This window comes from Oryza glaberrima, chromosome 8 (genome assembly GCF_000147395.1).
Source record: "Oryza glaberrima chromosome 8, OglaRS2, whole genome shotgun sequence".
NCBI classification, from domain to species: Eukaryota; Viridiplantae; Streptophyta; class Magnoliopsida; order Poales; family Poaceae; genus Oryza; species Oryza glaberrima.
Genome location: NC_068333.1, coordinates 15,483,439 through 15,496,495, shown reverse-complemented (window position 1 = coordinate 15,496,495; position 13,057 = coordinate 15,483,439). Strand labels below are relative to the sequence as shown.

Here is a 13,057-nt window from a genome sequence, read left to right as displayed (position 1 = left end):
GCTGATGAGAGATTAAATGTTGTTGCACTGAGTTTCACTATATGTAGAAAAAAAATCATGAAACACGAAGAATAAGTCTAATGCAAGCACTTGGAAAAGATTGACCTAACTAGCTTATCCTATGAGGCCCTACATCAGCGATACCAGGCTGATTTGGTTAAGCTCGTGCGCATTGGGTGGTTTTGCAACAAAATTGAGTAGGGGTGGGCATTTTCAACAAAATGACTTATGGAGTGGAATATCAAACTTCAAGTGATTTTTGAGGTGGTTTTGCAATTTTCCTTAACTTTTTGCCAGTCGTGCAGAGGTGAGTGGCAAAAGATTTGCCACATCGTGAGAGGGATTAAACTGATCTGATAAAGAGTGGCTAAAAGTTAGTCCCCTATCAGGGCCATGCAACAGCAGGTACCAATATATATTTTTTGCTAGAATATAAGAACCCAATGACACACGGCAACTTTAGTCCATTATAGTAAGAACAACAATTAATCTTGTACTTTTAGTACACATGAACTCAATCAAAATTAAAGTACCTCTCACACACATTCCTTTTCTATTCTCAATGATGATAAGAACAAAGTACTCCAGGATTTATTCAGAAAAAATATATATATATATATACTCATAATAGGCTCAATGCACCTTGTAAATATTCCCACACAGTCCAGAAAATGATCATCGCGTAAACCTTGACGACAATAATATTTCCTCTTCTGTTGTGCTTTCTGTTATTGCTTCCTTGGTAACTCCTTCAACTGACATGTAGAGAGTTGAATTTTGATTTTCATCAGGTCTCCTTGATGCAGTAGTATTCCCATTATGGAAGAGGCCTTTCTTTGAAGCTATGTTTTCCAATGCCATCTCTACTTCCCTCATCGTAGGCCTGTCTTCTCCTTTAAATTTTGTACATGCGATAGCTAGTGTGGCTACTTCTAGGGCTTCTCCATCATCTTCTTCCTTGACTTGTGGATCTATTATATCATAAAGGTTACCTTCTGAAAATACTAATACAAAATGTGAAACAAGATTGTGACCATTATCAAATGTATCACCAACAGGTTTCTTCCGAGTAAGCAACTCCATTAGAAGAACGCCAAAACTAAAAACATCGCTCTTGCTTGTAAGTCGCCCTGTATAGTAGTACATGGGATCCAAGTAGCCAACAGTTCCTTGAACTGCAGTAGTTATTCCTGTTTGATTAATCGAGATGTATCTTGAAGCTCCAAAATCAGATACCTTAGCTGTTAGACTATCATCAAGAAGTATGTTGGATGACTTAATATCTCTATGAAATATTGGCATTGATGCTGCTGAATGTAGATATGATAGGGCTCTAGCAACTTCAACGGTGATCCTTAGTCTATCATCCCATGATAATGATACCGGTCCGTCTACATGGAGATGACGATAAAGAGTTCCATTTGAAATGAACTCATAAACTAATAATGGAACTTCCGTCTCAAGGCAACATCCTAGGAGCTTCACCACATTTCTATGGTTCACTTGTGAAAGAATTGCAACTTCATTTATGAATTCATCTATTTCTCTTTGTACAACAATCTTTGATTTCTTGATGGCCACGACATGTAGCTCTATAATCCCTTTGTACACAACCCCGTGCCCTCCATCTCCAACCTCTCGAGTTTTGTCAAAATTGTTTGTGGCCTTCTCTAGCTCCTCTAAGGTAATGATCATTCTTTCAGCAAAATCTGTGTTTTGAGATATTAACTGTTGCAATAGCAACCCATGGTTTTGTGTAAAGAATTTATCTCTCATTTTTTTCATCCTTTGTAGCTTGAGTTTGCTTACTATGAAGGGAGCAGCGAAGCCCAGAAGTAGAAGTAATGAACCACCACTGACTATTAGACCTATCATTAGGCCTGAAAATAAAGCATTACATGGAAATACAAATTTTCATGAATTTGAATAGAGGAAAATGTTAATATATGTAGAAAAGAGTAACATTAGCACAATTTAGGAATAAAATAGCTGTATGCTTGGTGGTACACCTCCTTTGAATTTTTTAAAGGGAGTATCTAAAAGACCGTCACAAGTTTTTTTGTCAAGAACTCTAAGATGTAACCATAGTATAATTGAACTATAATTACATTGTAATAATTGCATTGTAACTACACTGTAACTATGATATAACTTATTAAAACTTGCATTCAACAATGGTTCGGTTAGATAACACTGGAATCTATGCGCGACATGTGTGAAAATTTCATTCTAGCAATTTTTTCTCTTCATGCACATATCTTGAGGCGATCCAATGGCCACAAATATGAATGTTTTGGGTGCAAAAAACTTGCGAAAGTTTTTTTTAGCAAATCCTTGTTTTAATTATACTATGAAGAAAATATAGTCATGCCAACAAAACATTAACTCGTTCTTGAGGTCTAAAAATAAATTACCATATTAAAGATAAATAGAAAGAATTATGTCAACAATGATTCTATATTTCACATGGCCTGCAATTGGGTGAGAAATAAATAAAGTGCTAAATGTCAACAATGATTCTATATTTCACATGGCCTGCAATTGGGTGAGAAATTTGCCTAGTTCTTTAGATCGTACGACCATGATGCAGTTAGCATTAGGTGGATTTACAATCTTTTTTGAAAGAGAGGTATGCCATATTACGATATGAACTCTTTAAATTAACTGTATATATGTAAATTACACACATGCAAACTTTGTGGCTTTTTCACCTTTAGATGAATGATTGTCCGTACACCCTCCTTTTGTAAAAGGATCCCCATGGGTTCCGTCATGGCAGCGACAGTGAAAAGTTCCCGGCATATTTATGCATACTCCACCATAACATGAATGTGTTTCTGGGTGCGCGCACTCGTCAATGTCTAGAAAACACCAAACCAAAAGTATCAATGCGCCAAGACATCAAATTAGTACTAGTACGTAATAATAAGCTAGTATAATATAAATACAGTAGAATTAATTATAAGCTGTAATATAAATGCAGTAGAATTAAGGATCGCCAAAGTGTTAGAAATTACGGGACATGATTGCTAGCTATGGTATTAATTAACTGAAATTAACATGGCTGTGTGCATCCAGTTTAGACATATAGGCTGGTTTTAATGTATTTTCTAAAAAAAATAACTAAAGTTAAATAGAGTGCGAGGGTTCGTATGAACTGAATGAAAATCTAGTACCGCTTCTGTCTATTACTAGTTCTTGCAGTGTAGGGTTAATAACAATGTGTCAATGTTGGTATACGTACCCGTGCATCCATTCGGTATTGAAGCGTTGCCCTTGAATCCACGAGGGCAATTGCAATCATACCCTCCTTGCGTGTTTTTGCAGTCACCGTAACACTGGTAGATGTGAGGAGAGTTGCATTCATCGATATCTAGACAAGCAGAATGAAATTTGTTAGGAGTATATAAGTAGTAGAAACTGAATAAACACTTTACCGGTTTAATCGGTTTTGTCTGTTTCACATGCGTATCAATTCTTTCATTCAAACTAGATGCTGGTTCAGTTTTCCCTGCAGGTTAAACCGCGCCGGTCTGGTGTTTTGATACTATTCTTCATATGATGAAAATTGTATTAGTAGATCTTTTGTAATCGAACTTTGATAAAAGTGTAGAGAGTTCTAAGCATTTCTAATTGTGTTGTTAAAAAATTATTTTACTATAATGTTGTCGAGTGTCGACATATTTTCTTGTCAATCACCATTGATCTCCAAACCGACCAGTGTTTTTGTTGAGATTCATGTAACAGTCACTACCAGTAGTACGTACTACTCTCTCTTTTTAAAATATAAGTAATTCTAACATTTCAAATATGTAAAAGAGTTAAGTCTATGTCTAGAGTACTGCTGCTGTAAACATTTTTCACACATCCCACACAAACCATTACAAAAGTAAAAAGTTTCTTCACATTACCAAATGCCAAACCTCCAATACGGTTGTCTCCTACTTCATGTACTTTGAGTATACTTGTCTCCTATTTTTACAAACTCAAATGTAAGGATTGTACCAAAATGAATTTATTTTGGGACAAAGAAGAGGGAGGCAAAGATAAACTTATTTGAGGGTGGAGAGAATATTTTACTACTCGTCCTGTCAACAACCCCTAATTTCTCCACATCAACCGTACCTTAACGAGAGGCGTTATATTCTTTTCTACCAAACTTTAATCTTTGCTAAAACCCTATATACTTATATTTTGTAACGGAGGGAACTGTTTTCTAGATTTCTTTGGAAGAGCTTTCACATATAGCACTGTGCAACTAGACAATTATTCTACTTCCTCTTATCACAGGTGCGTTTAGGTTGTTTAGAAGAGATTAAGGTTGAGGATAAAATATTTTATCCTTCTCATTTGATGATGGATGAATAGGAGTAGGAGGATGATTGGGAATAAGATGTGAAAAATGAATATAAAGTGATTGATAGGAGAAATAGTACCTAGGAATACTTATATTTATAAAAAGAGATTTGAAACACTTATAGTGCTTATATTTGTGAATAGACGGAGTACTGAAACCTTTTCATTTAGTAGCATGTGCATTCCCTTTTCTATTTAAGACATGAAGAGAACATGTGCCTATCCTGCTGCATGTCAGTATGCTATTTTAGTACTAGCCCCTCTTCTTATACTTTATTTACAGATTGTTTTGAGAAAAAATACATTGTAATTACACTATATACCTATATCATAATTGCACATTAGCTTTTACATACACCGTAATCACACCATGGCTTTGGTGTAATTACTTTTATAGATGTTGAATGTAATAATTTTAAATTTGTTTAATTAAAACACATTAATATGAATTTCCATAAATTTTAAATGTATCAAAATCACATATTTCAAAGCATGTCCTTCATTCAGACATCAAGTTTCTAAAGAAATATCACTAATTTGAGTTGCATTTTTGCTAAATATTGTAGTTAATTTAGAGATATTTGAATTTCCTTTATAGTTGGAAGTATGTCACATGGTGCATAGATGAACCTAAAAATATTATAATATTATCAATGTTACAGATAAGGCATATCGAATAATCTTGGATTGGGCTCGGTAGGACCCACCATATACCAAGTTTTATACGGAATCATGCCTCGTATTGAAAGGTGTTCCTGATAAGAAATGAGACGTAGAGTTCTACTCGGGCAATACAAGGAATATTCGAGTCTTATTCATACTTGTCTCCCTAGCTAGTTCTACTTTGATAAGGGGCACCCGAGGGTATAAACACAAGACCCCCACTACTAGAAAAACGATTTTTCATGGCATTTGGAAAAACTTTTTCATGGCGGCTATAAGATGAAACCGCCAGCGCAAGAAATAGGGAGGTGAGGGTTCACGGGCCGCCAGCGAAAACCCATCTTCATTGGCGGTCGACTTAAATTGGCCGCAAGCGACGATAGTATATTTTCTCTGACGGCCTTCTTAACTTGACGCCAGAGAAAATACACTATCTTCGCTGGCGGTATGGTGATGTGGCCCACCAGCGAAGATACCTACATCTTCGCTGGCGGCCCACGTAAGCAACCGCCACCAATATTTATTTTCTATGGCGATGCAACTGAACCAACATATGTCGACCGCCAAGAAAAATGCCATCACCTATATAAATAAGCTACAGTAATTTCGGGAGCCATTAGAACACGATTTTCTCTCTTATGAACACATACATAGGGGGAAATGTTTTGATCTCGAATCTTTTGAAAGATATATTGCACCAGAGGTTAGCTATACTTTCTCCTACTCAATTTGTCAATTTTTTTTTCATTTTTATTGGTTGTTCGTTGAGATTTTGCATGGCAAAAGTATGTGACACTGAGGAAGAAAAGTATATTTTATTTGTTATGTAGCAGATCTATATATTAGTTAACTACAGAGAATGATGAAGAAGAAGAGAAATAGGGGTAGTTTGGTAATTTTTCTAGTTGTATGTAGCTAGTTTCCATCTTATATATGTAGATTTTTGGCTAGATTTAATTATCTTGTCTAGATTATACTGGTTATATACATTAATTAGTAGGATTTTAATGTGACATATTGTCAAAATTATTTAAACTAACTAAGTTGTATTATTTTTTTCGCAATTAATTAATTAATGCATAGATGGCGGACAGAGCATGGATGTATAAAGAGAGATATCGTGCGTCATACATTGAAGGAGTCGACATATTCATGAAAGTAACTAAGAAAAATGCTGCATCTAAGAAGACGAAGGAAATTAGATGTCCATGCACGCACTGCAAGAATCAAAAAATTTGGATCGATCCATCAGTAATCGAGCAGCACTTGGTGACGCATGGATTTGTTGAACGCTACACAACTTGGTCACATCATGGAGAGATCCCAAGCAAACAAGTTCCCAACCAGGTGACAGTATGCGATGAAGTGTTCAGTTGGGACGAGGATTTCATGGTAGTAGCGGAACAAGAAGAAGTGCATGCAGAAGAACCTTTTGATGATGATGATGTTGTTGGCGACAATGGTTAGCACAGTATAGTTGATGATGCTGATGATGGTAATGTGAGAGTAGATGATGGTAATTTTGATTTGGAAGAGATGTTGCGTCATGCTGAACCTGAGGTTGTAGCTGGGTCTACTCGTGGGTTGGATAACATGGATTTTATCCGAAGTCACGTGAAATGCAAATATAGAAGAATGCTCCACGCCGCTCTAAGCGGAAAGCCCAAGCCGCACCCAAAGCTGTCGTGCGCATCTCAGTTTCAAGTAAACCCAAGAAAAGAAGGGACGAGCGAGGGAAGAACATGTTGTTCAAAGAAGTCAGCGTGCTAACGTGGATGAGTGAGACAGGGCAACCCCAATCACCGGAGGATTCATGTTCCAAGTATAGCAACCAATGCGGGGCGGTAGTCAGGGATATCGTGGAGATCACATGGAAGGATTGGAAGAAAGTTCCTGAAGGGAAAAAAAACAGCTATTGGATGTCGCTGCAAAGCAAGTTTGAATATCCGAAGGGGACAGACGACGATAAAGCGAAGGACTATGCGCTGAAGACTATGGGCAAGCTGTGGCGAAACTAGAAAACAGACCTACCTGAATAGGAAATATGGGACTCACGCCGTTTAAGAACTACAGAAGGATAACACAGGCCCGGTGGGATGAGTTCGTTGCCCTTAAGACATCGACAGAAGAAACAGAGAAGAGCCAGAAGATGGCTGAACTAGCAAGAAGGAATGAATATCCTCATCATTTAGGATCGACCGGATGCCGTCAAGCGGTGAAGAAATGGAAAAAAAAACAAGATGAAGAGATGGAGAAGGCTGGGAAACCAGTTCCTATGAAAAATCACAACTCACGAAACAGGAACTGGGTGCGTGCAAGAACACCGGCCTTCACCCCAGAAGGGGATGTAGTCTTCAAGGATCAAAAGCTCCAGGAGGTAACTGTCAAGATGAAGAACATCATCACGCAGCAATAGGCTTGGACGTTCGTGCCAGATAGAGACCGGGATGAGCTCACCTATGTGTTGGGCAAACCGGAGCACTCAGGCCATGTGCGGGGAGTATCCTCAAAAACTAGCTGGAAGGATGGACTCAAAGAGAATGCTTATACCTACAAGAAGCATGATCGTTATAACGAAGAGATAGACTCTCAGGCTAGGGCAGCAGCTCGTGAGGAATGCCATAGATATTGGAGCGAGAAAGTGATGCACAGCGGTGCGGTTTTGGAGCCCGACCCGAGCTATCCGGTCGAAGATGTAACGGAGGATACTCCGTGCAAGCTCTTGATTCCGGTCGGCAGGGCAGGCAAGAAAATACAGGTTGCAACTGGGAGGTTCATACCGGACCGCAGATTTCATTGCCAAGACATTCCAGACGACTATGCCAAGGTAAAGGTCCGGACGGTCAATGAGGATCACCGGATGCACGAGATCGACATTCCAACACTTGAGGGGATTGTGTACCTTGTAGATGCTGTCAACCAGTTTATACTCTGGCACAAGACTGATATTCAACTAGGGTCAACGGATGGAACAGATCGTCCAACAAGGTTACCAGTGTCACCATCTCGTTCACCAAGGGACCAAGAACTGAGGGATCCTCCAATTGCATCACCTCCAAGATCAGATCCTCCATTGACAGCATCGCCGCCTTCGTGCACGACCACATCCGCCGCCGCCTCTACCCCCAGCCATCTAGCGGCGTAGACTCGGGGGCCGTCTTGGTCAAATCGCCCCGACCGGTCGTCGCGCCACCACCCACCCCCCTCAAACACCGGCAGTGGTCATGCCTCCTCCTCCTCAGCGCCTTCTCACCTTCCTCTCACCGCCAACCGCCTCCCTCTCCCGCCCTCGACCTCACCCCCCGCCTTCATCATCCTCTCGCCACGCCCTTCCCCCACCCGCACGCTCGTGCTCCTATTCCCAGACTCCTCCGCGCGCCTCTTCCCCTCCCTCCTCGCCGCCTCGCTCCCCGTCACGCCCACCACCGTTGTCACCTCCCCGCTCGCTGCTGCCGCCTGCTTCATGCTTGGTGATGGCCAAAGCGAGAGAAGAGGAAGATGGGAAGAAAGAGGAGGAAGAAGAAGGGAGAGGCTAGCATATGGGTCCCGGTGTCATAGAGTCAAAGTAGAGAGGGTAGATAGAGAGGCTGTTAGAGTGAACAACTAGTTTGACTAGCCAAATCAGATGGAGAGTTGGCAATATGGATGTTTGGAGAGTCCGATTTGGAGATGTTGTTGGAGATGCTCTAATGAGGCGAGGAGAGAGCGCTCTAGGTAGATGTATAAGGACGATGGGTGGTTAGATCGGATGAGGTGATCGGCCCGTGACTGGCTCTGTATGGGGGCTGTGTAACGACCCGCCTCTCCCAGGCCGGGCCCACTTACATCTGATAGCTTTCATAGGTCATAGACTGCCCTCACAGACCAACACATGTCTTTTCTGCACACTTTGTCCTCACTCGTGTGCACCCGGGAAGAATTTCCCGGTCGGTCACCCATCCCAAATTGCTCCAGACCAAGCACGCTTAACCCTGAAGTTCTTTGGAGATTGGCTTCCGGAAAAGAAGTTGCAACTTGTTAATATGAGTATTCTATTAATCCTATTAAGCCCTAGGCCAGGATGTTACACCCTCACCCCCTTAAGAGAGATCGACGCCCCCGTCGATCAACCCCAGGCCAGGAACGTCCTCTCTTGGCCACGTCCATGTGTCCAGTGCCAGCGCATGTGCCATGCTGTGTAACCACTCCCGGTCTACACCAGCCATGCGCACCATGCCTGCGCAACTGCGACACACGCGCCCGTGAAACCGCGAGAGTCGGCTCTGATACCATTTTGTAGCGACCCGCCTCTCCCAGGCCGGGCCCACTTACATCTGATAGCTTTCATAGGTCATAGACTGCCCTCACAGACCAACACATGTCTTTTCTGCACACTTTGTCCTCACTCGTGTGCACCCGGGAAGAATTTCCCGGTCGGTCACCCATCCCAAATTGCTCCAGACCAAGCACGCTTAACCCTGAAGTTCTTTGGAGATTGGCTTCCGGAAAAGAAGTTGCAACTTGTTAATATGAGTATTCTATTAATCCTATTAAGCCCTAGGCCAGGATGTTACAGGCTGGTTGTTTAAAAAAACCAGTACCTATAATATTATATTATAGGTGTTGATTTTTAATGAACTGACACCTATAATATAAATATATGTGTGTTTTTTAAAACCGACACCTATGTACCGGTGCCCTTTTTTGTTTCCACCTAGAACTGACACCTATAATATAATACATGTATCGATGTTTTTAAAAAACCAGCACCTATGTACAGGTGCCGGTACATAGGTGCTGGTTTTTTTGTTTCCACATAGAACTGACACCTATAATATAATACAGGTATCGGTGTTTTTAAAAAACCAGCACCTATAGTATAGGTATCGGTTTTTATCTATATTTTTTTTCCTATAGAGGTGGAAAATGGTACTGGCACCTATGAGCCGACCTATGAGGTGTTTTGTAGTAGTGACGGAAGGTGTTCCGCATAAGGAAGGAGGCACATAATTCTTTTTTTTTTTTTATGATTTTGTTAGTTAAAAATGAACGAAGCTAGTATGTCCGAATATACTAGATGGAGGGAGGATTATCGAAAAAATTTGTCGCAAGTTTTTTGAGTGAAAAACTTTTAAATGTTATATAATATAGTTATAATATAATTCCATCATAATTATACTATAACTATAATATAACTTTTATATAAGTAAAAAAAAAATATGCAACTTTTTATACTTAAATTATATATAAACTGCAACTCACTGTAACTTATTGTAACTTATTATAATTATTCTGTAATTATAATATAACTTGTACTACCTCCATATTTTAATGTATGACGCCGTTAACTTTTTATTTAACGTTTGACCATTCGTCTTATTCAAAAAATTTATGTAATTATCATTTATTTTATTGTGACTTGATTCCTCATCAAATGTTCTTTAAGCATGACATAAATATTTTCATATTTGCACAAAAAAAATATGAATAAAACGAATAGTCAAACGTTGGTTAAAAAGTCAACGGCGTCATACATTAAAATACGGAGGGAGTATATAATAACTGGTGTAACACAAATCTTAATGTACCATCGTATGGCTGAAAATTCGAAAGCTAGGGAAGAAAAAAAGCTTGCGCAAGTTCTCTAGCAATTCTGTAAAAAAAAAAAAAAGGTGTCAGAGTAAACACATACCGTAGCATCCATCTTTTACGTAAGGATTTCCTTGGTAACCCGGAGAGCAGTGGCACTGATACCCCACCACATGATCAGCAGAGTCACTGTAACCTTGGCAAAAGCTGTGCACGCTGCGGCACTCGGCGGCGGACGCAGGCGCAGGCGCAGACTCATTCGTCGGCATCGGGCATGCCGAATTATAACCGACTATGAACCAGCCTAGCATGGCTGGGAGCGCTTCAGGGAAATTTCCTTCGAGAAACGAAAAAGGTGTGTAATTGAATGGCTGATCAACTATGTAGGCCGAACCATTATAAATAGTTGGACTGGGCGGCGCGTCCTGCTCTTGCAGGTTGTGGAACTGGACGGTGTAGCGAGAGTAGCGTAGGACGATGTTGGCCTGGCAGCAGCCGACGCCCGAGCAGGAGCCGACGTCGCCAGCTCCGATGTAGGTGATGTTAGCATCGGGGGATGGGCACACGGCGGTGCAGGAGCTGATCAGGGAGTTGTTGCTTCCCCGGACGTCGACCCGGGCTTGGCAGCCTACCAAGACAACCATGTTGGAAGGACGATCCGATAGGTAGTACGGGCCTGTCACCTCCCACGTTCTGTTGATGACAGTGGCTTGCTTGTCGGTAGCAGACGTGGTGAACGCGATGCGGCTGCTGTTGATGCGCACCGTGGAGTTGGGGATGGAGATGTCGAGCACCTGCTGGGACGTGCCGGCGCCGTCGACGAGGAAGAGCGTGGGCGGGTGGTACGAGTGGTTGCAGGTGAGGTTGAAGCCGGGGTAGTAGCAGCCGGCCTCCACGCCGAACGGGTACGGCACGCTGATGTTGCCGCAGCTCCGCGTGCAGCCGCCGCCGCCTCCGCCCCCACTTCCCGCTGCGGCTGCTGCCACCGCAAGCATAGCGGTCGCGGCCGCTATACATGAGACCAGTACTGTTGCTACCCTCTCCATGTTTGTGTTTGTGTGTGGATCAGTACGTGTTGTGCGCGGGAGCGCGAGCCCTGAAGAACGCCCGTTCGCCGATCCCTTTCATGCTGGATAAATTATCGAACGTACTCCTACGATTATTGGTCGATCGATACGCGGACTGGGTCAGTCGTCGCATGGTCAGTCCACCACTACTAGTCAACATACGCGCAGATTTATCATTTCAACGTCGTTGCTTACTTTTACGAGAAAGCTCAAGTTACACTCGGAGAGATCAATGCAAGTCAACGAAGATACGTACTGGACACGTTGAGAAAACAAGGATCTTCGTTAAAAGTGAAATCGACCGAGAAAAAAGTAGTTTTAAAACTTTAATAGTCCATCTTAATTATACTAAAATAAGTAATAAAATCTAATAAAATAATTATGATATCTATCTATCTTCTATTATATACTTAAAAAGTCCTTTAAACTTCCTACAAACGCTCACAAACCGTTATATGGGACTCCTAAAACGATCCTATGCCACCACGACATGCCGTTCTAATATATTAGAAACATCTGGCACTCGACTTCACTCAAACCAGTGGGTCCATTATTTTAGATCATAAGATTAGATTACATTAAAGAAAAGTTAATTACTCCCTCCCGTCTCACCCGCATGTAGGTACGCCTCCCTATCCCGTTAGTACGCATGTAATGTACGTGCCCATCTTTTTTTTACTTAAGTGGACCGTATGCGAAAATACTTCTCCCACTCACTTACTTCAAAATTTTCACACCTCCTCTCCCTTCCTTTCCTTTTTTATTTTCTCTCCTCTCTCTCTCACTTCCCTCCTCTCTATCTCCTTTTCTATCTCTTTCTCTTCTCCTCTCCTCTCCTCTCCTCTTCGCGGGACGGGACCGGCTCGGCGGCAGCTGGCGACGAGGTGGCGACCGAGCGGGTGCGGCGGCGAGTGGCTCGGCGGACAGCAGCGGCGAGCGGCTCGAGCACGGCGGCAAGGGGCGACGGCAACCGACCCCTGCCCAGATCCGGTGGCGGCGGCCATCTCCCGCCCGGATCTGGCGGCGGTGGCTTCCCCCGCTCGGATCCGTGCAGATCCGGCAGCGGTGGCGGCCGGCGCGACGGTGGCGGTGGCGGGCGGGCTCGATGGCGGTGGCCTCGAGAATGGCGGCGGCGGCTAGTCGCGGCGGGGAGCAGCTCGGGCACCACGGCAAGGGGCGACGACAACCGGCCCCCACCCGGATTCGGCGGCGGCCATCTCCCATCCGGATCTGGCGGCGGTGGCTGCCCCCCGCATGGATCCGTGCGGATTCGGCAGCAGTGGCGGCCGATGCGACGGTGGCGGCGGCGGGCGGGCTCGACGGTGGCGGCCTCGAGAACGGCGGCGGCGGGTAGTCACGGCGGTGAGCAGCTCGGGCGCGGTGCGGCAAGGGGCGATGGCAAC

At 42.9% G+C, this 13,057-nt stretch overlaps 1 protein-coding gene across 1 annotated transcript; it reads right to left on the bottom strand.

Moving 5' to 3' along the window:
• Positions 1–449: 449 nt before the first annotated feature.
• On the bottom strand, positions 450–11,663 carry LOC127781440 (wall-associated receptor kinase 3-like). The gene is made up of 4 exons (XM_052308394.1): positions 10,691–11,663; positions 3,245–3,373; positions 2,712–2,861; positions 450–1,880 (listed from the first exon to the last, which is right to left on the bottom strand). Exons 1-4 carry the CDS (start codon positions 11,631–11,633, stop codon positions 676–678), a joined length of 2,427 nt encoding a protein of 808 aa, XP_052164354.1. The 5' UTR covers positions 11,634–11,663; the 3' UTR covers positions 450–675.
• Positions 11,664–13,057: the final 1,394 nt, after the last annotated feature.

Coding starts and splice junctions, on each gene's coding strand:
- LOC127781440 (XM_052308394.1), bottom strand. CDS start 11,633: ATGGAGAGGGTAGCAACAGTACTGGTCTCATGTATAGCGGCCGCGACC. Junction 2,862..3,244: donor AATACCGAATGGATGCACGG/GTACGTATACCA, acceptor GGTGTTTTCTAG/ACATTGACGAGTGCGCGCAC. Junction 1,881..2,711: donor GGACAATCATTCATCTAAAG/GTGAAAAAGCCA, acceptor CTTTATTTTCAG/GCCTAATGATAGGTCTAATA.